At 46.5% G+C, this 21265-nt stretch overlaps 1 protein-coding gene across 2 annotated transcripts in view; it reads left to right on the top strand.

The window, feature by feature from the left end:
- The window catches only part of ddo (D-aspartate oxidase), a 224218-nt gene that overhangs the window by 133517 nt on the left and 69436 nt on the right, over window positions 1–21265 (top strand). For both annotated transcript variants that reach the window (XM_070884553.1, XM_070884554.1), the window contains exons 3-4: window positions 6844–6952; window positions 20733–20909. In XM_070884553.1, coding sequence (XP_070740654.1) covers window positions 6844–6952; window positions 20733–20909 — 286 coding nt within the window. The remainder of the gene's footprint in view (window positions 1–6843; window positions 6953–20732; window positions 20910–21265) is intronic.

Here is a 21265-nt window from a genome sequence, read left to right as displayed (position 1 = left end):
CCTCTTTCTCCCCCCCTCCTCTTCCCCCCTCCTCCTCTTCCCTCTACTCCTCTTCCCCCCTACTCCTCTTCCCCCTCCTCCTCTTCCCCCCCTCTTTCCCCCTCGTCTTCCCCCCTCCTCTTCTCCTCCTCCTCTTTCCCCCCTCCTTCTCCCCCTCCTCTCCTCTCTCCCCCCTCCTCCTCTCCCCCCTCCTCCTCTCCCCCCTTCCCCCCCTCCTCTCCCCCCTCCCTTCCTCCTCTCCCCCCCTCCTCCTCTCCCCCCCTCCTCCTCCTCCCCCCTCCTCCTCTTCCCCCTCCTCCTCTTCCCCCCTCCTCCTCTTCCCCCCTCCTCCTCTTCCCACTCCTCCTCTTCCCCCTCCTCCACTTCCCTATCCTCCTCCTCTTCCCCCCTTCCTCCTCTTCCCCCTTCCTACTCTTCCTCCTCCCCCTCCCTCCACTTCCCCCCTCCTCCACTTCCCCTCCCCCTTCCCCCCCTCCTCCACTTGCCCCCTCCCCCACTTCCCCCTTCCCCCTCCCCCTCTTCCCCCTCCCCCTCTTCCCGCTCCCCCTCTTCCCCCTCCTCCCGCTCCCCCTCTTCCCCCTCCCCCTCTTCCCCCCTTCCTCCACTTCACCCCTCCTCCACTTCCCCCCCCTCCTCCACTTCCCCCTCCTCCACTTCCCCCCTCCTCTATTTCCCCCCCTCCTCCACTTCCCCCTCCTCCACTTCCCCCCTCCTCCACTTCCCCCCTCCTCCACTTCTCCCCCCCTCCTCCACTGCCCCCCCCTCCTCCACTCCCCCCCTCCACTTCCCCCCCTCCTCCACTTCCCCCCTCCTCCACTTCCCCCCCTCCTCCACTTCCCCCCCTCCTCCACTTCCCCCCCTCCTCCACTTCCCCCCCTCCTCCACTTCCCCCCCTCCTCCACTTCCCCCCCTCCTCCACTTCCCCCCCTCCTCCACTTCCCCCCCTCCTCCTCTTCCCCGCTCCTCCTCTTCCCCCTCCTCCTCTTCCCCCTCCTCCTCTTCCCCCTCGCCTCCTCTTCCCCTCCGCCTCCTCTTCCCCTCCGCCTCCTCTTCCCCTCCGCCTCCACTTCCCCTCCGCCTCCTCTTCCCCTCCGCCTCCTCTTCCCCTCCTCCTCCTCCTCTTCCTCTCCTCGTCCTCCTCCTCTTCCCCCCTCCTCCTCCTCCTCTTCCCCCCTCCTCCTCCTCTTCCCCCCCCCTCCTCCTCCTCTTCCCCCCCCTCCTCCTCCTCTTCCCCCTTCCTCCTCCTCCTCTTCCCCCCCTCCTCCTCCTCTTCCCCCTTCCTCCTCCTCCTCCTCCCCCCTCCTCCTCTTCCCCCTCCTCCTCTTCCCCCCTCCTCCTCTTCCCCCCTCCTCCTCTTCCCACTCCTCCTCTTCCCCCTCCTCCACTTCCCTATCCTCCTCCTCTTCCCCCCTTCCTCCTCTTCCCCCTTCCTACTCTTCCTCCTCCCCCTCCCTCCACTTCCCCCCTCCTCCACTTCCCCTCCCCCTTCCCCCCCTCCTCCACTTGCCCCCTCCCCCACTTCCCCCTTCCCCCTCCCCCTCTTCCCCCTCCCCCTCTTCCCGCTCCCCCTCTTCCCCCTCCTCCCGCTCCCCCTCTTCCCCCTCCCCCTCTTCCCCCCTTCCTCCACTTCACCCCTCCTCCACTTCCCCCCCCTCCTCCACTTCCCCCCTCCTCCACTTCCCCCCTCCTCTATTTCCCCCCCTCCTCCACTTCCCTCTTCCTCCACTTCCCCCCCTCCTCCACTTCCCCCCCTCCTCCACTTCCCCCCCTCCTCCACTTCCCCCCCTCCTCCACTTCTCCCCCCCTCCTCCACTGCCCCCCCCTCCTCCACATCCCCCCCTCCACTTCCCCCCCTCCTCCACTTCCCCCCCTCCTCCACTTCCCCCCCTCCTCCACTTCCCCCCCTCCTCCACTTCCCCCCCTCCTCCACTTCCCCCCCTCCTCCACTTCCCCCCCTCCTCCTCTTCCCCGCTCCTCCTCTTCCCCCCTCCTCCTCTTCCCCCTCGCCTCCTCTTCCCCTCCGCCTCCTCTTCCCCTCCGCCTCCTCTTCCCCTCCGCCTCCACTTCCCCTCCGCCTCCTCTTCCCCTCCGCCTCCTCTTCCCCTCCTCCTCCTCCTCTTCCTCTCCTCGTCCTCCTCCTCTTCCCCCCTCCTCCTCCTCCTCTTCCCCCCTCCTCCTCCTCTTCCCCCCCTCCTCCTCCTCTTCCCCCCTCCTCCTCCTCTTCCCCCTTCCTCCTCCTCCTCTTCCCCCCCTCCTCCTCCTCTTCCCCCTTCCTCCTCCTCCTCTTCCCCCCTCCTCCTCCTCCTCCACTTCCCCCCTCCTCCTCTTCCCCCCTCCTCCTCCTCCTCTTCCCCCCTCCTCCTCCTCCTCCTCTTCCCCCCTCCTCCTCCTCCTCTTCTCCCCTCCTCCTCCTCTTCCCCCCTCCTCCTCCTCCTCTTCCCCCCTCCTCCTCCTCCTCCTCTTCCCCCCATCTCCTCCTCCTTTTCCCCCCTCCTCCTCCTCTTCCCCCCTCCTCCCACCCCCTCACTGTCAGAAACACAGAGAGATATTGACAGAGAGAGATAGAGAGAGACACACACTGACAGAAAGAGAAAGAGAGACACTGGGGGGCCCTGTCCCAGCACGGTATTGGAGGGCTCCCGGTGCTGCAGTCGGTGAGTAGAAACTTAATTTTTTATTTATTGATTGATTTTTTAATAATTTTTTTTATTTTTAATTTTTTTATTTTTTTTATTTTATTGGTTGATTCATTGATTTATTTATCATTTATTATTGATGATGGCTGTTTATTTGTAAAAGTTAAGTGTTTAATGTTTGTAAACCCCCCTTCCCCCACCCCCCCCCCCCCCCCCCATTCTCTCGTTCCCTATGCCTGATTTATAAGTGTAGGCAAGGTTTTTCTGAGCATACAAAAATCTACACTTGCTCCATTCTGTTAGTTTGGAGTAAGTTTTTGCTGCAAGTGTAAGTGGCTGGACACGCCCCTTTTTGGGGAAAAAAATCTGTTCTACAATGAAACTATTCTAACTCACTAGAACTGGAGCAAACTAAATGCCGAGAATTGCAATTTTTAAGATGCTCCATTCTAAACTAGTTGCTCCAAAAAAAATAGGAGCAACTCAGGCCAAAACTTGAGCCCATAATGTGGGAAAATGTGAGGTTATCTACTTTGGCAGAAAAAATAGAAAAGCAAATTATAATTTAAATGGAGAAAAATTGCAAGGTGCTGCAGTACAGAGGGACCTGGGGATCCTTGTGCATGAAACACAAGGTTAGTATGCAGGTACAGCAAGTAATCAGGAAGGCAAATGGAATGTTGGCCTTTATTGCAAGGGGGATAGAGCATAAAAGCAGAGAAGTCCTGCTATAACTGTACACGGTATTGGTGAGGCCACACCTAGAATACTGCGTACAGTTTTGGTCTCCATATTTAAGGAAGGATATATTTGCATTGGAGGCTGTTCAAAGAAGGTTCACTAAGTTGATTCCAGAGATGAGGGGGTTAACTTATGAAGATAGGTTGGGTCTATCTTCATAAGTTAGGGTTCAGAAGAATGAGAGGTGATCTTATCAAAACATATAAGATAATGAGGGGGCTTGACAAGGTGGATGCAGAGAGGATATTTCCACTCATAGGGGAAACTAAAACTAGGGGACATAGTCTCAGAATAAGGGGCTGCCCATTTAAAACTGAGATGAGGAGAAACTTCTTCTCTCAGAAGGTTGTAAATCTGTGGAATTCTCTGCCCCAGAGAGCTGTGGAGGCTGGGTCATTGAATATATTTAAGGCAGAGATAGACAGACTTTTGAGCGATAAGGGAATAAAGGATTATGGGAAGCAGGCAGTAAAGTGGAGCTGAGCCTATGATCAGATCAGCCATGATCTTATTAAATGGCAGAGCAGGCTCGAGGGGCCAGATGGCCTACACCTGTTCCTATTTCTTATGTTCTTATGTTTTCCTCCTTTCTGCTGGGAAAGTATCTTTAGCCTTTTCCTGTAGCTTTAAATCATAGAATCTTACAGCACAGTAGGAGACCATTCGGCCCATTGTGCCTGTGTTGGCTCTTTGAAAGAGTTATTCAATTAGGCGCACTCCCCTGCTCTTTCCCTATAGCCCTGCAAATTCGCTGCGTAAAATAAAAATGTCCTTGTCTCCCCTCTGGTTACTGCTGACCAATGAGGTTGCTAAAAAGTGACACTTGCATTTGAAATGTTATGATTACTACAGGACAATAAGTTGGCTCAGAAGAAACACTCATCAATTTATTTTTTAATGTAGCTTAGTTCACATTTTGATGCCAAAAGAGCAAACCCACAACCCATAAACATTTAACAAGAATGAATAATGCTTTACGGGGGCTCATCTGTGTGGTCCCAAAATTTAAAAAACACCATATACTCTGGCCTCGATTTTGTAACCATTCATTGTTAATGGCAGAACATGTTTTTCATTCCCCTCATTTGGGCAGGTATTTATGGTGGTGCAATGTCATCAATAAATTCCACGAAGTTCACTCTACAGTACAGCTAACCTCATCAATTATTCTACCTGCTGGCACTTTACTTTCAATCACCGGCATGTTTTATCGTTCTGCTTCTTTCATCCCATTGAAGAGTGAAGGTTATTGTAACAGCTGGTCGTACAGTCTGCATTTTGCCAATATGTGCATCTGATGTGCACCAGGAGAGCAGAAGCAAAAGATTTTGCCTTTAGTGCACTATTAGTGAATTTGTCTACTTACAGTCTTTGATGGACGTAAATTTCCACAAACAAACAGAAATTATCTCATAAATGTTCAAGTTCAGAGTTTATACATTCTCGGTAGTATTTCTAGAAATATTTTTTGAGGCCTTACAAGTAGTTCAGAGGAGAGATTTTTCAACTGAGTTTTCAGCAGCAATAAAGAGATGACAGACATCAAAAGAACGATATTCTTGAAAAATTGTTTATTTCTTGATGGTTAGAAAAGAAGGCAAGGAAATTGTAATGTCCGAATAGTTCTTATTGGAGTGCAGCATTTGTTAATGCTGTCAGATTTGCCTAAAATAAAATTCTTGAGGAATCATTTCTTTTGAAGTCTTTGGAAAAAGCAAATAAGCTCTCAACTATTCACAGGATGAAATTGACAGACCCATCTTCCCTTCATTGCTGGTACACATGCTGTGAAATTCTGCAGACTGCACCTGCTCACAGATTCTACGCTGGGAAATTCTGCAGACTGCACGTGCTCAGAATGCAGAGATATGGTTGAATGCTCTGAACAATTGTGAGGTAAAATCCAGTCAACGTCCAGGCTTTTGAGACAGGCTGAGGCCTTGAGGTAAAATTTTTAATGAGGGTGCTGCAGGTAATTGGGAAATAGTTTTGGAACAATAGAATTTTCAGCTCCTGAGAAATGGTAGATGAAATAATTTTCAAATAGCATTTTGTGATTTGATTGGTTCATCAGAAAACTGATGGCATTTATATAGCACCTTTCATGACTTCAAGATGTCCCAAAGCGTTTCACAGCCAATGAAGTACTTTTTTTGTAATGTAAGAAATGTGGCAGCCAGTTTGTACACAGCAAGCTCCCACAAACAGCAATGTGATTTGCATGCTTAGATAATGTTTTGCCATTATAAATGTTTACATATAGGGTTAGAGGTTACGCATTAGGCACAATCGGAGAAACGGGCACAAATTCCACCCAAAATTAAGATTACATTTTAAAAACAGTTCTTGATATAGTTAAGAGTGGTAACTTAGTGCAGTTTGATTAATACAGCTGAAACTGGGTTTATCACAAAATAATAAGCATTTTAATCGCAGTGTCAGTCAGTCCACCACCTGCGAGTATCCCGATTTTAAATGATTGAAAATAACTTAAAAAAATATACAAAACCATTTCCTAGTTATGGCACAAGCCTACCATAGGGTACAGAAGTCAGTTTCTTCATAAATTTAAAAAAAAAATGACATTCATTCCTTGCGCCCAAAAGAACCAGCTTAATTTTTAGAGCCTCCTCAAAGGCCTGCAAACAAGTGCAATTAACGGAAACACGCCATGGTGATTAATTCATACGGTGGCATGGCCAGTTTTGTGGGTGGGGCTGGCTTCTACTGCAATGTTTTTTAAACTATCTCAAAAGTCGCAAAAACTCAGTTTGCGCTGGACATAATTTGCGCTTAAAATTCCACAATTTTTTGCGCAGGTTACGCCGATATCAGACAAATTACGCTGAAAAAAAACAGTACAACCGAGCGAAAATGCCAGGCGATAGACTTAGTGTTAAATGTGGATTTTTTAAAAAGTGCGACTCCATTATGACAGAGGAAGTAAGGTTGTACAGGCAGGAAGTGTACGCCATGTGCAAGACTTTTAATAATGCATAGATAGATGCAAAAATGTAATGTGTGTGGAAGTGGTGAAGAAAGTCACATAACTGTCATGGGTTCTTTATCGTGCCAAGTTTGGGTAGAGAGTAGAGGATAAATGCCAGCATGGACTGGTTGGGCCGAATGGTCTGCTTCCATGTTGTAACTTCTATTTATAAAGAGGCAGTGACGCAGCATCCATATGTGAAGGTTGAATTACATTATCGATGGTATGTAATCCAAAATTCCTGTAATTTTTAATCATAATTTGAACATTGTTGTGAAGACTATGGTAGGCTTGTGTGTCCACAATAGCTGGTTCTACTTTTGGTACCTTTTCTTGTGAAGGTGTGAAATTGCAAGGTACATTAATAATCGTAAAATGTGTGTGTATATAAATATAGCTATAATGTTGATGATTGCAAATGATTTTGTTTTTTTACTGATTCTTGTTTTTAAAAGAATCCTATCTTGTTAAAATCAGAGACACCAGTCGATCGTCAGAGGCGCTGGTTTGAAGATACATTTGCTCACATCTTCTCTCTTGCGCAGATGGCAGAGGCACCTGATGTAGGTGTACAGTTCTTGTCTGGGTAAGGAGACCATTTTCAGTCGATGCGATGTATTAAATTGAATATATTTAAAAAGAGAAAATATGTACTGCGTTATCTACTAGAGCTTCTCTATACACAGTCACTTTTGAGTCCTATCCGTGAAATTTGAAGGATCTTCACCTTTCAGATGAGCCGTTAAACACACAGGTCCCATCTTCCTTTACATAGAATCATACAGCACAGAGGATGCCATTCGGCCCATCATGTCTGTGCCGGCTCTTGAAAGAGCTGCCCAGTTAGTTCCACTCCCCTGATCTTTCCCCAAAGCCCTATAAATTATTCCTTTTCAGGTATATATCCAATACCCTTTTGAAAGTTATTATTGAATCTGCTTCCACCACCCTTCCAGACAGTGCATTCTAGGTCGTAGCAACTTGCTGCGTTTAAAAAAAAGAGTTTCCTCCTTTTCCCGCCTGAATTTTCTGTCAATTATCTTAAATCTGTATCCCCTGGTTACCGACCCTCCTGCCAGTGGAAACAATTTCTCCTTCTATACTCAGTCAAAACATTATATATTTATGTAAAAGATCCCACAATAATATTGAAAGAACGGCAGGGAGCTCTCCCAGTGTCTTGGCCAAAATTGCTCCCTCAACCAAAACCACAAACATAGATTAACTGATTATTTATCTTGTTCGGTTCTTGTTTGCAGAGTGCATGTTGGCTTTGGCACTTGCCTATATAACGATAATAACGGCACTTCAAAATTAAATACATCTGATGACTTAAAATTATGAATGCAAGTTTGTTCATTTTTAGGAACTTTAGGTAGGATATTATAGCAGGATTGTGTAAAATGCTGCTAATTAGATGGAATTGGGGGAAAATGGAATCTCGGAGTGTGCTCTATACATTCGGGTGATTGCCCATTTCAAGCACATCCTGTCAGCCTTTAGTATTTTATTGAGGTTGTGTGATGCCATGTTAGGGGATGTTAATGATTTGCTGCAACATTAGGTAGAGCAGGTAAGTGACGGTAATCACAATGGGCAAGTAGTAATTGAGTTTGTGAAGAGGAGCAGCTGAGGGAGAGTATTAAGAAAAAGAGTTACGAACATGCATTATTGACAGATGTGAAAGACTGGAAAGGCTCCGGCAACAATACCAGATGCAGCGATATGACCAGAGCAAATAAAGCGGGTGAGCTTGCTGTACCGAATGGGCGAGAAATTAGAGGAGGTAGAGTTGGTGGCTGAGTGCAGAGATGTAAGGCAGGAGCACGAGCTGCATAAAGAGATGTGCTTTTGGGATCTGTGAGAGCATGAATGGTGAGGGTTTTAACACCGGGAATGAGAGGAACTAAGGATAATATTGTGATGGAGAGGATTGAGAGCCCAGGAGAAAGAATAATGACGTGGATTACAAATCACCACATGAGAAAGGATTCAGAGCGAGAATGATTCTGCAGGGGCTATTGGGAGTGGTGACTGACACCCCAATGAGCTGTCTCACCAGGTTGAGCAGAAGTGTTGAATGAGTTTGAACCTGCAGTGATGGCCAATACTAAAGAAATAAAGACTTGCATTTATATAGCGCCTTTCACGACCACCGGACATCTCAATGAATTACTTTTTGGAATGTAGTCACTGTTGTATCTGCAGTTTTTGCTGTTTGTATATTGTGCACAAGTTCTGTGTAGAATGGAATACTTGCCACTTGCTTGGATGGATGTGGCTGCAACAACACTCATAGCAGCTCAACATCTTCCAGGACAGAGCAATCTGCTTAATCAGTGCTCCAACCACTGGACTCAATATACTCCCCCTCTACTACTGGTGCGCTGTGGGCACAGGATGTCCTATCTACAGGTGCGCTCCAGCAACTCAACATCATTCATTAAACAGCATCTCCCTCCACTGTGACCGCTAACACCAAGAAGGACAAGAGCGGCAGTGTCCTGGGAACAACATCATACCATCCTGACTTGGACATGCACTGCTGTTCCTTCATAGTTGCTGGATCAAAATCCTGGAATTTCCTACCTTACACCATTGTGGGAGCATAATTTCCTCACGTTCTGCAGCAGTTCAAGAAGGCCGCACACTACCTTCTCGGGGCAATGAGAGATGTGTATTAAATGTGGCCCTGTCAGCATCATCCTCAGAACAATTTCTTTTAATCTAGCAGGATTGTAAAATGCTGCCAACTTCAGCCAACAATGGCTTGGGGAGGAGAACAAACCAACCAATTAATATGTAACTTTGATGCTGGATCACTCAGAGTTGACTGTTTGAGGTCATGACATGGATACATAGTATGTGATAGTTTCTCATGTTTGCTACCTTGTTTATGTCTCAGAAAAGCATAATAATGGTATGATTACCCTTTAATGAAGTTTAACCAGACCAAATAGTGGGCTCAATTTTCCCGGGTCATTTGCGCCGTTTTTTTTGGTGCGCAGCGTTTTTTTTGGTGTATTTATTTTTTTCAAAGATTTCCCCTGTGATCTGCGCCGGTGTAACTGACTTAGTTACGATTTTTCTAGGCCAGTTTTTTGTCATGTCTGCACCAGTTTTTAACATTTTTCGCAGTTTGGCCAACATTTTTTTCCTTTTAGGTCAGCGTATCTGTCCACTCCCGGAAAACATTCTGGGCACTTAAGAAAACCAATGCACATTGACAAATCAGCGCAGAAAGACACCATTGTTTTTAATCGAAGATTTTGGAGGGCATAAAGAACACTGTAAAAATCAAGTTCAACTTTTTTTTAACCTGTCAACGTAGTAAATGAAAGTTTGTTGGATTTCAGAAGTTTTCTCTTTTTTTATTCACACACCACCACCGAACGTCTTGAAACAGGAGTGGAGGGCTGTAGCTTTGGCCGGCAGAATCGGCCCCATGCCTGGACTCGGGCTCGGGGCTCGGCTGGAAAACAAGCCCGGGTGGGCGAGTAGGGAGGAGAGACAGAGCGAGGTGTCATAGAAGCATAGAAAATAGGTGCAGGAGTAGGCCATTCGGCCCTTCGAGCCTGCACCGCCATTCAATGAGTTCATGGCTGAACATGCAACTTCAGTACCCCATTCCTGCTTTCTAGCCATTCCCCTTGATCCCCCTAGTAGTAAGGACTACATCTAACTCCTTTTTGAATATATTTAGTGAATTAGCCTCAACAACTTTCTGTGGTAGAGAATTCCACAGGTTCACCATTCTCTGGGTGAAGAAGTTTCTCCTCATCTCGGTCCTAAATGGCTTACCCCTTATCCTTAGACTGTGACCCCTGGTTCTGGACTTCCCCAACATTGGGAACATTCTTCCTACATCTAACCTGTCTAAACCCATCAGAATTTTAAACGTTTCTATGAGATCCCCTCTCATTCTTCTGAACTCCAGTGAATACAAGCCCAGTTGATCCAGTCTTTCTTGATATGTCAGTCCCGCCATCCCAGGAATCAGTCTGGTGAACCTTCGCTGCACTCCCTCAATAGCAAGAATGTCCTTCCTCAAGTTAGGAGTCCAAAACTGGACACAATACTCCAGGTGTGGTCTCACCAAGGCCCTGTACAGCTGTAGTAACACCTCTCTCCCCCTGTACTCAAATCCCCTCGCTATGAAGGCCAACATGCCATTTTCTTTCATAACCGCCTGCTGTACCTGCATGCCAACCTTCAATGACTGATGTACCATGACACCCAGGTGTCGTTGCACCTCCCCTTTTCCTAATCTGTCACCATTCAGATAATAGTCTGTCTCTCTGTTTTTACCATCAAAGTGGATAACCTCACATTTATCCACATTATACTTCATCTGCCATGTATTTGCCCACTCACCTAACCTATCCAAGTCACTCTGCAGCCTCATAGCATCCTCCTCGCAGCTCACACTGCCACTCAACTTAGTGTCATCCGCAAATTTGGAGATACGACATTTAATCCCCTCGTCTAAATCATTAATGTACAATGTAAACAGCTGGGGCCCCAGCACAGAACCTTGCGGTACCCCACTAGTCACTGTCTGCCATTCTGAAAAGTACCCATTTACTCCTACTCTTTGCTTCCTGTCTGCCAACCAGTTCTCAATCCACGACAGCACACTACCCCCAATCCCATGTGTTTTAACTTTGCATATTAATTTCTAGGGTGGGACCTTGTCGAAAGCCTTCTGAAAGTCCAAATACACCACATCAACTGGTTCTCCCTTGTCCACTCTACTGGAAACATCCTCAAAAAATTCCAGAAGATTTGTCAAGCATGATTTCCCTTTCACAAATCCATGCTGACTTGGACCTATCATGTCACCTCTTTCCAAATGTGCTGCTATGACATCCTTAATAATTGATTCCATCATTTTACCCACTACCAATGTCAGGCTGACCAGCCCATAATTCCCTGTTTTCTCTCTCCCTCCATTTTTAAAAGTGGGGTTACATTGGCTACCCTCCACTCCATAGGAACTGATCCAGTGTCTATGGAATGTTGGAAAATGACTGTCAATGCATGCGCTATTTCCAAGGCCATCTCCTTAAGTACTCTGGGATGCAGACCATCAGGCCCTGGGGATTTATCTGCCTTCAATCCCATCAATTTCCCCAACACAATTTCCCGACTAATAAGGATTTCCCTCAGTTCCTCCTTACTAGACCCTCTGACTCCTTTTTTTATCCAGAAGGTTGTTTGTGTCCTCCTTAGTGAATACCGAACCAAAGTACTTGTTCAATTGGTCTGCCATTTCTTTGTTCCCCGTTATGACTTCCCCTGATTCTGATTGCAGGGGACCTACGTTTGTCTTTATTAACCTTTTTCTCTTTACATATCTATAGAAGCTTTTGCAGTCCGTCTTAATGTTCCCTGCAAGCTTCCTCTCGTACACTATTTTCCCTGCCCTAATCAAACCCTTTGTCCTCCTCTGCTGAGTTCTAAATTTCTCCCAGTCCCTGGGTTCGCTGCTATTTCTGGCCAATTTGTATGCCACTTCCTTAGCTTTAATACTATCTCTGATTTCCCTTAATAGCCACGGTTGAGCCACCTTCCCTTTTTTATTTTTACGCCAGACAGGGATGTACAATTGTTGTAATTCATTCATGCGGGCTCTAAATGTCTGCCATTGCCCATCCACTGTCAACCCCTTAAGTATCATTCGCCAATCTATCCTAGCCAATTCACGCCTCATACCTTCAAAGTTACTCTTCTTTAAGTTCTGGACCATGGTCTCTGAATTAACTGTTTCATTCTCCATCCTAATGTAGAATTCCCCCAAATTATGGTCACTCTTACCCAATGGGCCTCACACAACGAGATTGCTAATTAATCCTCTCTCATTACACAACACCCAGTCTAAGATGGCCTCCCCCCTAGTTGGTTCCTCGACATATTGGTCTAGAAAACCATCACTTATGCACTCCAGGAAATCCTCCTCCACCGTATTGCTTCCAGTTTGGTTAGCCCAATCTATATGCATATTAAAGTCACCCATGATAACTGCTGCACCTTTATTGCATGCACCCCTAATTTCCTGTTTGATGCCCTCCCCAACATCATACTACTGTTTGGAGGTCTGTACACAACTCCCACTAACATTTTTTGCCCTTTGGTGTTCTGCAACTCTACCCATATAGATTCCACATCATCCAAGCTATTGTCCTTCGTAACTATTGCATTAATTTCCTCTTTAACCAGCAATGCTACCCCACCTCCTTTTCCTTTTAGTCTATCCTTCCTGAATGTTGAATACCCTTAGATGTTGAGTTCCCAGCCCTAATCATCCTGGAGCCACGTCTCTGTAATCCCAATCACATCATATCTGTCAACATCTATTTGCACAGTTAATTCATCCACTTTATTACGGATACTCCTTGCATTTAGACACAAAGCCTTCAGGCTTGTTTTTTTAACACCCTTTGTCCTTTTAGAACTATGATGTAGTGTGGTCCTTTTTGCTTACTCGGCCTTCCACTATTGCTTTTTACTTTCTACCATCTGTTTCTGACTCCATATTACTTCCCCTTGTCTCGCTGCATAGGTTCCCATCCCCCTGCCATATTAGTTTAAACACTCCCGAACTGCATTAGAAAATGTCAATCGGAAGGCTTATGCACTGAGCCAGGGAAGCGAGGTGCCGATCGGAAGGCCTCTGAAGATTGCAATGTGGAGGGATGGAGGGGAAAGAGAGAAATGGAGGAGTCACTAGACTGCAATTAGTTAAGGGGGTGGTGGGGGGAGATAGGCAAAGTCACAAGACCTGGGGTGTGGTCCATCCATACAGACCATGGGGAGAGAGAACTGTGAACCTGTCCTGCCTGCTTTCCTGCAGTTTTCTGCTTCTTTCAAAGGTAAAATTTAAGTATGGGGGCAATACTGACAATGCCATACCTTGTTCGAACCTTCTGCATCATGGTGCTACGTAGGAGACAATTGATTTGACATCATCGCATCAGGATCATCAGAGTCCATAGGGTGCTGGGCAGGAGGCCTAACCCACCTTGGGTATATCGAGACAGGCATTCGTACCTGCACCTGAGTGATGCAGACTATGTCGGAAGGCTGCGTTTCCGCAAAGAAGTTGTAACTGAGATCTGTGAGTTGGTCAAAGCAGACCTGCAACCTAGAAGCATCAAGAGGACTGTTTTGTCAGTTGAAGTGAGTTACAGCTGCACTTTCATTCTATGCATCCGGCTCGTTTCAAGCTACAACTGGGGTTGTGTGCGCCATCTCTCAACATGCAGCACATATCTGCATTCGCCAGGTGACAGCTGCACTGTGTGCGCGGAGGAATTACTTCATCAAGTTCCCCATGACCGGCCAAGCAATCCATGACAGGGCTGTGGGCTTCTCCAGGATTGCTGGCTTCCCAAAGGTATAGGGCTGCATTGATGTTACTTCTCCCGACAGTCCCCCTACCTCATCACTCGCCCCACTGATGGCGTCCAGGAGTGATCGGGTAAGGTCAATGCTCTCCGTACTCAATGGCATCATCTGAACCCCATCTGTAGGATTCTGCACCTCAGGAGAGCGTGATCGAGCTCTCCTTTCCCTCCTCCCCATGGGTGTGGCTCGCACCCCAATACTGGGACCCGCAGCCTGGGACATAAGGCCCTGGGTGTGCCTCACTGCACCCCACCACTGGGACCCGCAACCTTGAAAGGTGTGAAACCATGGAATGTCCCACCACCACTACAATCACTAGTCACTGAGGGGGCTGTCACCGCAATGAGTGGCAACTCCTCCAAAGTCAATACAACAGTGAGAGCTTCATCCAGCTCCATCCCCTCCCCCTCCCCCTCCCCCTCCCCCTCACCCACATGTTCTTGGTCTGGAGGGTTGAATTGGAAGATGTTCTCCTGTTCAGGCTGGTCCTCATCTGAATTTTCTTCTTCATCATCAGGGTCAGCCTCAAGTTCTGCAAAATATTAAAGAACACAGATGAATGGTTAGCAGCAGAGGAGGGGACAGGGTGGGTGACATGAGTGGGCTCACACAGCGCAGGCAGCAGGCTGATTTGAAGGACCACGATGAATTATAGCACATTGTATCAACCGAAGCGTAGCTGACTGAGACATCCCCGTGAACCGAAGCATGGCTAGCCCGCGCAGTACTTAACAAAGCCAGACTGTGGAATTTGCAGGACTTACCCTCTCCCTCAAGTGTGGGCCCAGCTTGTGCAGTGGTGGTTTCTTTTTTCCAGGCAGGACCCATGAAAGCAGTGACCCTCTCTTCCAAGGGTGTCAGTGGGTGCAGATTTCCCGGGCCTACTTCTGTTCAAGTTCTTTCCCTTTTATTATGTGCCACCTTCTTCTGCAAACTTGAAAACATAACTTTTTAGAGCGGGTGTCTTTCTGCTGGGTGGGACATCCAGATGGTCACATTTACAATTGCAATTCCAGTGAGTAAATGAAAATATTACTTACACTAACCACTTGACCAAGGTCCTGTCTCTTCTTTTTACACTGGCCTCCAGATCTCTTGGTGGTTACCATTGTGTAGTAATCTTCTGCAAGTTGGTTCCAGTGTTTCTTCATTTCTTTGGGTGGAACTTTTATGTGACCATTGCTGGTGTCCAGCTCCTGCCATCTGTTCTCAATCACAGTAACTAGTGCCTCCACTTCATCCTGTAAGTAATTCTTGGTCCTTGCACCACTTTGCATCTTGTATTGCTGCAGCTGTGATTTTTCCAATGCTCTCACGCAGCACTTGTAACACACACAACTGGCTCTTTAAAAATGGCCGATTGCCAACTCAGAGCTGTACTGCACATGCATTGCAACGACGTCAGAAACGTAACTTTTTTTCCCCCGTGCATGTGCAGCAGGTGCAGCATCGTTTTTTGGCACAAACAGCAGGCTCCACCCCCCGAGGCGACTGGACACGCTGCATGGCGATTACAGATCGGGGAAACTTTGGCAAATTATTTCCGGCGCATTTCTGGCCTAGAAAAATGGGCGTAACTCTAGCAATAGATCAGAAAATGGGCTTGGGCAAAATTGAGCTTATAAACTCTGAAATGCGCCGTAAATAATTTGCCAAAGTTCCCCCAATCTATAATCGCCATGCAGCGTGTTCAGTTGCCTCGGTGGGTGGAGCCTGCTGTCAGCGGCAAAAAACTATGCTGCACCTTCTGCACATGCACGGGGGGGGGGGGGGGGGGGGGAATTACGTTTCTGACGTTGTTGCAATGCAAACTATTGGAACAACCATAGTGTAACATCCAAAACCGTGTTGAAAATCTTTAACCAGGGACAGCAGTGTTGGCACTGATTTAGTTATTTGTTTGTCATAAGTACTGTTTAATATTAGTGTTTGGAGGTGAGATTCAATTCAAATCACATCTTCATTTGACTGTAAATTGCTTGAAACTGTGAGTCAACATTGGTTGTGATTGTAATCAAGCCCCACCCCAAGGTAAACTTCTGTAGACAAAGATTGGAGACAAGCCAATTTCATTAACTTTCCCACCCATTCACCTTCTATCATGAACAGCACACTGCATCAGCAACTTGCTGTCTGTATAATAAATCACAGAAAACAAGTAGTCTGCCATCTGCTGTATTCAGCCTGCGCAACATTAAGTAGACTATAGAGACACTGGAGAAGGTGCAAAACAGATTCACAAGGATGATGCCAGAACTGAGAGGTTACAACCATCAAGAAAGACTGAACAGGTTGGGCTCTATTCTCGACGAAAGAGAAGGCAGAGGGGTGATCTGATAGAGATCTTTAAAATTATGAAGGGGTTTGATAGGGTAAACATAGAGAAGATGTTTCCATTTATGGGGAGTCTAAATATAAGGTAGTCACCAATAAATGTAATAGAGAATTCAGGAGAAACTGCTTTACCCAGGGAGTGGTTAGAATGTGGAATTTTCTACCATATTGGAGTGGTTGAGGCAAATAGCATAGAGGAAGCTAGATAAGCACATAAGGAATAGAAGGTTATGTTGATGGGGTGAGATGAGGAGGGATTTAAAACAATTAGCATAGATCCTTGAATAAGATATAATACTTTTCAACAAGCCAGAAAGAGGTAACTCAGTCTTAAAAAGTCGCTGTGATTTTTTTTACGAATTTGGGTGACGTTTGGATTTGTGAAATTAGAAGGGGGCAGTGCTGAAGTACTCCTAGGCCACTTTGTAACCTGGATTAGATGTGTTCTCTTTGACCCTCCTGACAATGTGCATCTACCTGAACTATACGTTGACATAATCAACGTATTTACTGAGGCGTATGAAAGCATGGGCCTTACGCTAAACATCCGTAAGACAAAGGTCCTCCACCAACCTGTTCCCACCACACAGTACTGTCCCCCGGTCATTAAGATCCATGGCACAGCCCTGGATATCGTGGACCATTCCCATACCTCAGGAGCCTCTTATCAACAAGAGCAGACATTGACGACGAGATTCAACACTGCCTCCAGTGCGCCAGTGCAGCCTTCAGCCGCCTGAGAAAAAGAGTGTTTGAAGACCAGGCCCTCAAATCCGCCACCAAGCTCATGGTCTACAGGGCTGTAGTAATACCTGCCCTCCTGTATGGCTCAGAAACATGGACCATGTACAGTAGACACCTCAAGTCGCTGGAGAAATACCACCAACGATGTCTCCGCAAGATCCTGCAAATCCCCTGGAGAGACAGGTGCACCAACGTTAGCATCCTCGACCAGGCCAACATCCCCAACATTGAAGCACTGACCACACCTGATCAGTTCCACTGGTCAGGCCACATTGTTCGCATGCCAGACACGAGATTCCCAAAGCAAGCGCTCTACTCGGAACTCCTTCATGGCAAACGAGCCAAAGGTGGGCAGCGGAAACGTTCCAGGTATACCCTCAAAGCCACCCTGATAAAGTGCAACATCCCCACTGACACCTGGGAGTCCCTGACCAAAGACCGCCCTAAGTGGAGGAAGTGCATTCAGGAGGGTGCTGAGCACCTCGAGTCTCATCGCTGAGAGCATGCAGAAATCAAGCGCAGGCAGCGGAAAGAGCGTGTGGCAAACCTGTCCCATCCACCCTTTTCCCTCAACGACTATTTGTCCCACCTGTGACAGGGACTTTGGTTCTCCTATTGGACTGTTTAGCCACCTAAGGACTGATTTTTAGAGTGGAAGCAAGTCTTCCTCGATTCCGAGGGACTGCCGATGATGATGATGACCTGAACTATAGGCTATACCTCAGTATAGTGGAAAGAAGATGTCACACTTTCTAAATCCTTAGAATTCTATCATGTCCATGAATATCAGCAAAATAAAAATAGAAAATGCTGAAGATATACAGTGGATCCATCATCATCTGAAAAAATGATAGGTTAATGTTTGACATAGGGGCTCTTCATCAGAACTGAAAAAATGCACCTCCTGAAAGGGTGGTGGAAGCAGATTCAACAGTAACTATAAAAAAGGAATTGTATATATACTTAAAAAGGAAAGATTTGCAGGGCTACGGTGAAAATGCAGGGGAGTGGGACTAATTGAATAGCTCTTTCAAAGTGCCGGAAGAGGCATAATGGCCTCCTTCTGTGCTGTAAGATTCTATGATTCGAGGAAAAGGAAGATGATAACTCCTTTGTGGGACAGATCGAAAGAAAAAATAGATTGGAGAATGTGAAGGTAAATGTGAAGAAACAGATTTACTAATGACATTACAAAGAGGCAGCCATTGGGTTTCTAAACCATTTCAAAACTGGAAAGCGATGCAAGGTGCTGCAGTAACTACAACAGTAGTTTCAGTTCAGGTTGTGGAAAGGCATTAGCGAGACAAAAGATGTATAAACAACTCCAAAATAGAAGGGAACAAGTGGAAGGGAATAGCTGACCAGAAAACCATGGAGACAGACGAGGGTAAAGTACAGAAGGCAGGAAAGAAAAATGGGTGAAAGATGAATCATGTTGAAACAACTAAAGATGAAGTCGAAAAAGTCCTAGGAATCCTGATAGACCTGATCGTCAACATGTTCAACCAATGCATAGCAGCAATTAACAAAGCCAATAGAATGCTGAAGTATATGTACAAAATAGTAGAGAATTGTCCCAAATTTTCTTGGGTTGTCAGTTTTCGATGAACCTGAGGTGGACAGAACTGTTGTCTACGCCTGAACATAGCCCAGAATGTCAGAGGAGGTAGGGTCCAGGAAGGGATTTCCCATGCTGGACATTTCCTTAGTCTTTTCTTCTTTTCCTACCAGTGACCTGGATGCTGTAATGAGCCTGGCTTACAAGTCAGCTAAGGGTGGAATTGGGATTCACCAGGCAGGGATCCTGGCCTGTAACACTGTGGAAATTGTTCCCTGAACCTTTTCTGGCCAGCTTTCTTATAAAGTGGGGCCAATCCTCTTTGCTGCTGCACCTTCTGATGGGAGTGACTGTCAGTGACCCGCCCCACCTCAACCCAATACAACCAAGCAACACTGCATTTCCCCTGCCCTCCGCTCCCCTTATTGGGTGGCCGAGATGTGCCCATATTGGCCCGAGTGCCTACTCATCATGCGTAAATGTATTAACCCTGCCCTGACCCTAGATACTCTGGCAGGGCTAGTAGCACGGGAGGAACGGGCGTCAAATAATTTTGGGTACAATAAGTTGTGATCAAACTGTATGATGCTCTGACTGCACCTTCAGTACTATGCCTAGTTCTGGTCACTGCGAAACAAGGGAGATATTCATCTACTGGAGGGAATGCAGATAAGAGCCACAAGCTGATCCTAGTGTAAAAGGTCTGAGTTATATGGAAAGACGGGAAAAATGTGGGCTTTTCAGCCTGGAAAGGAGACTCCCAAGAGCTGAGCTTTTAGAGGTATATAAGACAGTTAAGGAGATGGGCAATATTGTGAAGATGGAATTGGGTGGTCTTAGTGGTAAATGGTTATGAGGTCGGAAGCTCAATTTGTGATCAAGTATGACACCAAGGCTGCGAACAGACTTGATCAACCTCAGCCAGTTGCCCTGGAGAGAGATCGAATCAGCGGAAAGCGAAGGGAATTTGTGGCGTGAACCGAAGACAATGGCTTCAGTCTTCTCGATATTTAATTAAAGGAAATTTCTACTCATCCAGTTCTGGATGTCAGACAAGCAGTATAGTACAGAGACTATGGAGGGTTCGAGAGATGTGGACGAGAGGTAGAGCTGGGTCACATCAGCATACATGTGAAAACTCACCTACTGTTGCCAGATGATGTCACTGAGGGGGAGCATGTAGATGAGAAATAGGAGGGGGGCCAAGGATAGATCCTTGGGGGATACCAGAGGCGGTAGTGTGGGATCAGGATGAGAAGCCATAGCAGCTTATTCTATGGTTACGGCTAGAAAGATAGGAATGAAGCCAGGCGAGTGCAGTCCCATCCAGCTGGATGATGGTGGAGAGGCGTTGGAACAAAATGTTGAGGTTAATCATGTCAAAGGCTGCAGACAAGTCCAGAAGGATGAGAAGGGATAGATTACCTTTGTCACATTCAATTAGGATATAATTTATGACCTTGATAAGAGCCGCTTTGGTGCGGGGCGGAAGTCTGATTGGAGGGATTCAAACAAGGAGTTCTGGGAAAGACGGGCACAGATTTGGGAGGCAACAACATGTTCAAGAATTTGGAGACGAAAGGGAGGTTAGAGATGGGGCGATAATTTGCAAAGGTGGAGGGTGTCGAGGGTTGTTTTTTTGAGGAGCGTGGTGGTAACGGCAGATCTGAAGGAGAGGGGGACTGTACCTGAGGAGAAGGAACCGTTAAAAATATCCGCTAACATGGGAGCCAGGAAGGAAAGCTGAGTGGTCAGCAATTTAGTAGGAATAGGGTTTTCGAGAGAGCAGGAGGCCGGTCTCGTTGACAAGATGAGTTTTGAAAGGGTCAGAGGGGAGATAGGAGAGAAATTAAACTTGTAAATTTAGGGTTAGGGCAGTGGGAAAACGGAGAGAAAGTAAGGTCTGGTGGGCTGCGGGGAGGAAGGGAATTGAAAGCCGAAGCAGTTGGACGGATGTTGTTGATCTTTTTAACGAAGAAGTCCATGAGCTCCTCGCATTTATTGTTGGAGGTAAGGGAGGAGGAGGCGGTAGGGGTGGGTGGTTTGAGAAGACGTTTAATGGTAGAGATGTCTGGTGTTTTTGACTCCCTGGATGATCTTAGACTACGGCGGTTTTAGTGATGGAGAGCAGTGCCTGGTAGTGCTTTATATGATCTATGAGTCAAATAAGGAAATATTAGGACCGGTGACTAAAAGCTTTGTTAAAAAGATAGATTTTAAGGAGCATCTTAAAGGAGGAGAGATGGTTTAGGAACGTCAGTGCAAATAAAATGTTACATTGATGTTCTGGCTGATTAAAATTTTTCTTTCTATACCTTTCAAGGTGGGAGATATTTAAAGAGCCTCCGAAGGAAAGGATCCCGTTCTGGTCTGACACTGTGCTGGGATTTCGGATTATGAATGACTCTGAGCTGAAGAGGTTTCCACAGGCCACATTTGGCTGGATGTACACCTCTCTGCTTTGCGAATGTACCCACTACTTACCTTGGTTGGAGAATAGGTAAGCCTTTAAACACCAGTATGCAAGACTCCACTCCGACTGTATTCTCTCCCGGAGTTTTGGTGGGGGAAGGAAGGATGTAAGTTAAGGGTGAACACCCCACAATGAACGAGCAAAGGGAAACCTCCCCGCATAATACAGGAGGCCGAGGAAAGAAGTTCATCAAACTGGAACATTTTTACATTTGCTAAACATAACAAAGCTAAATATTTTAGATTCAGATAATCCTTTTTGGGAGATTAAATCTGTAATGCTTCTTAATTATATTCATGTAAAGTCACTGCTGTGATACATTCCCCAATTAATGAGATTTTCTCAATCATTGTTGCCTAACTTTGATGGCTTCAGCATACCTT

The sequence above is a fragment of the Pristiophorus japonicus genome, chromosome 7, assembly GCF_044704955.1.
Source record: "Pristiophorus japonicus isolate sPriJap1 chromosome 7, sPriJap1.hap1, whole genome shotgun sequence".
In the NCBI taxonomy this organism is placed as follows: domain Eukaryota; kingdom Metazoa; phylum Chordata; class Chondrichthyes; family Pristiophoridae; genus Pristiophorus; species Pristiophorus japonicus.
The sequence above is the reverse complement of the archived record's forward strand: the minus strand, read 5'-3'. Positions and strand labels throughout refer to the sequence as shown.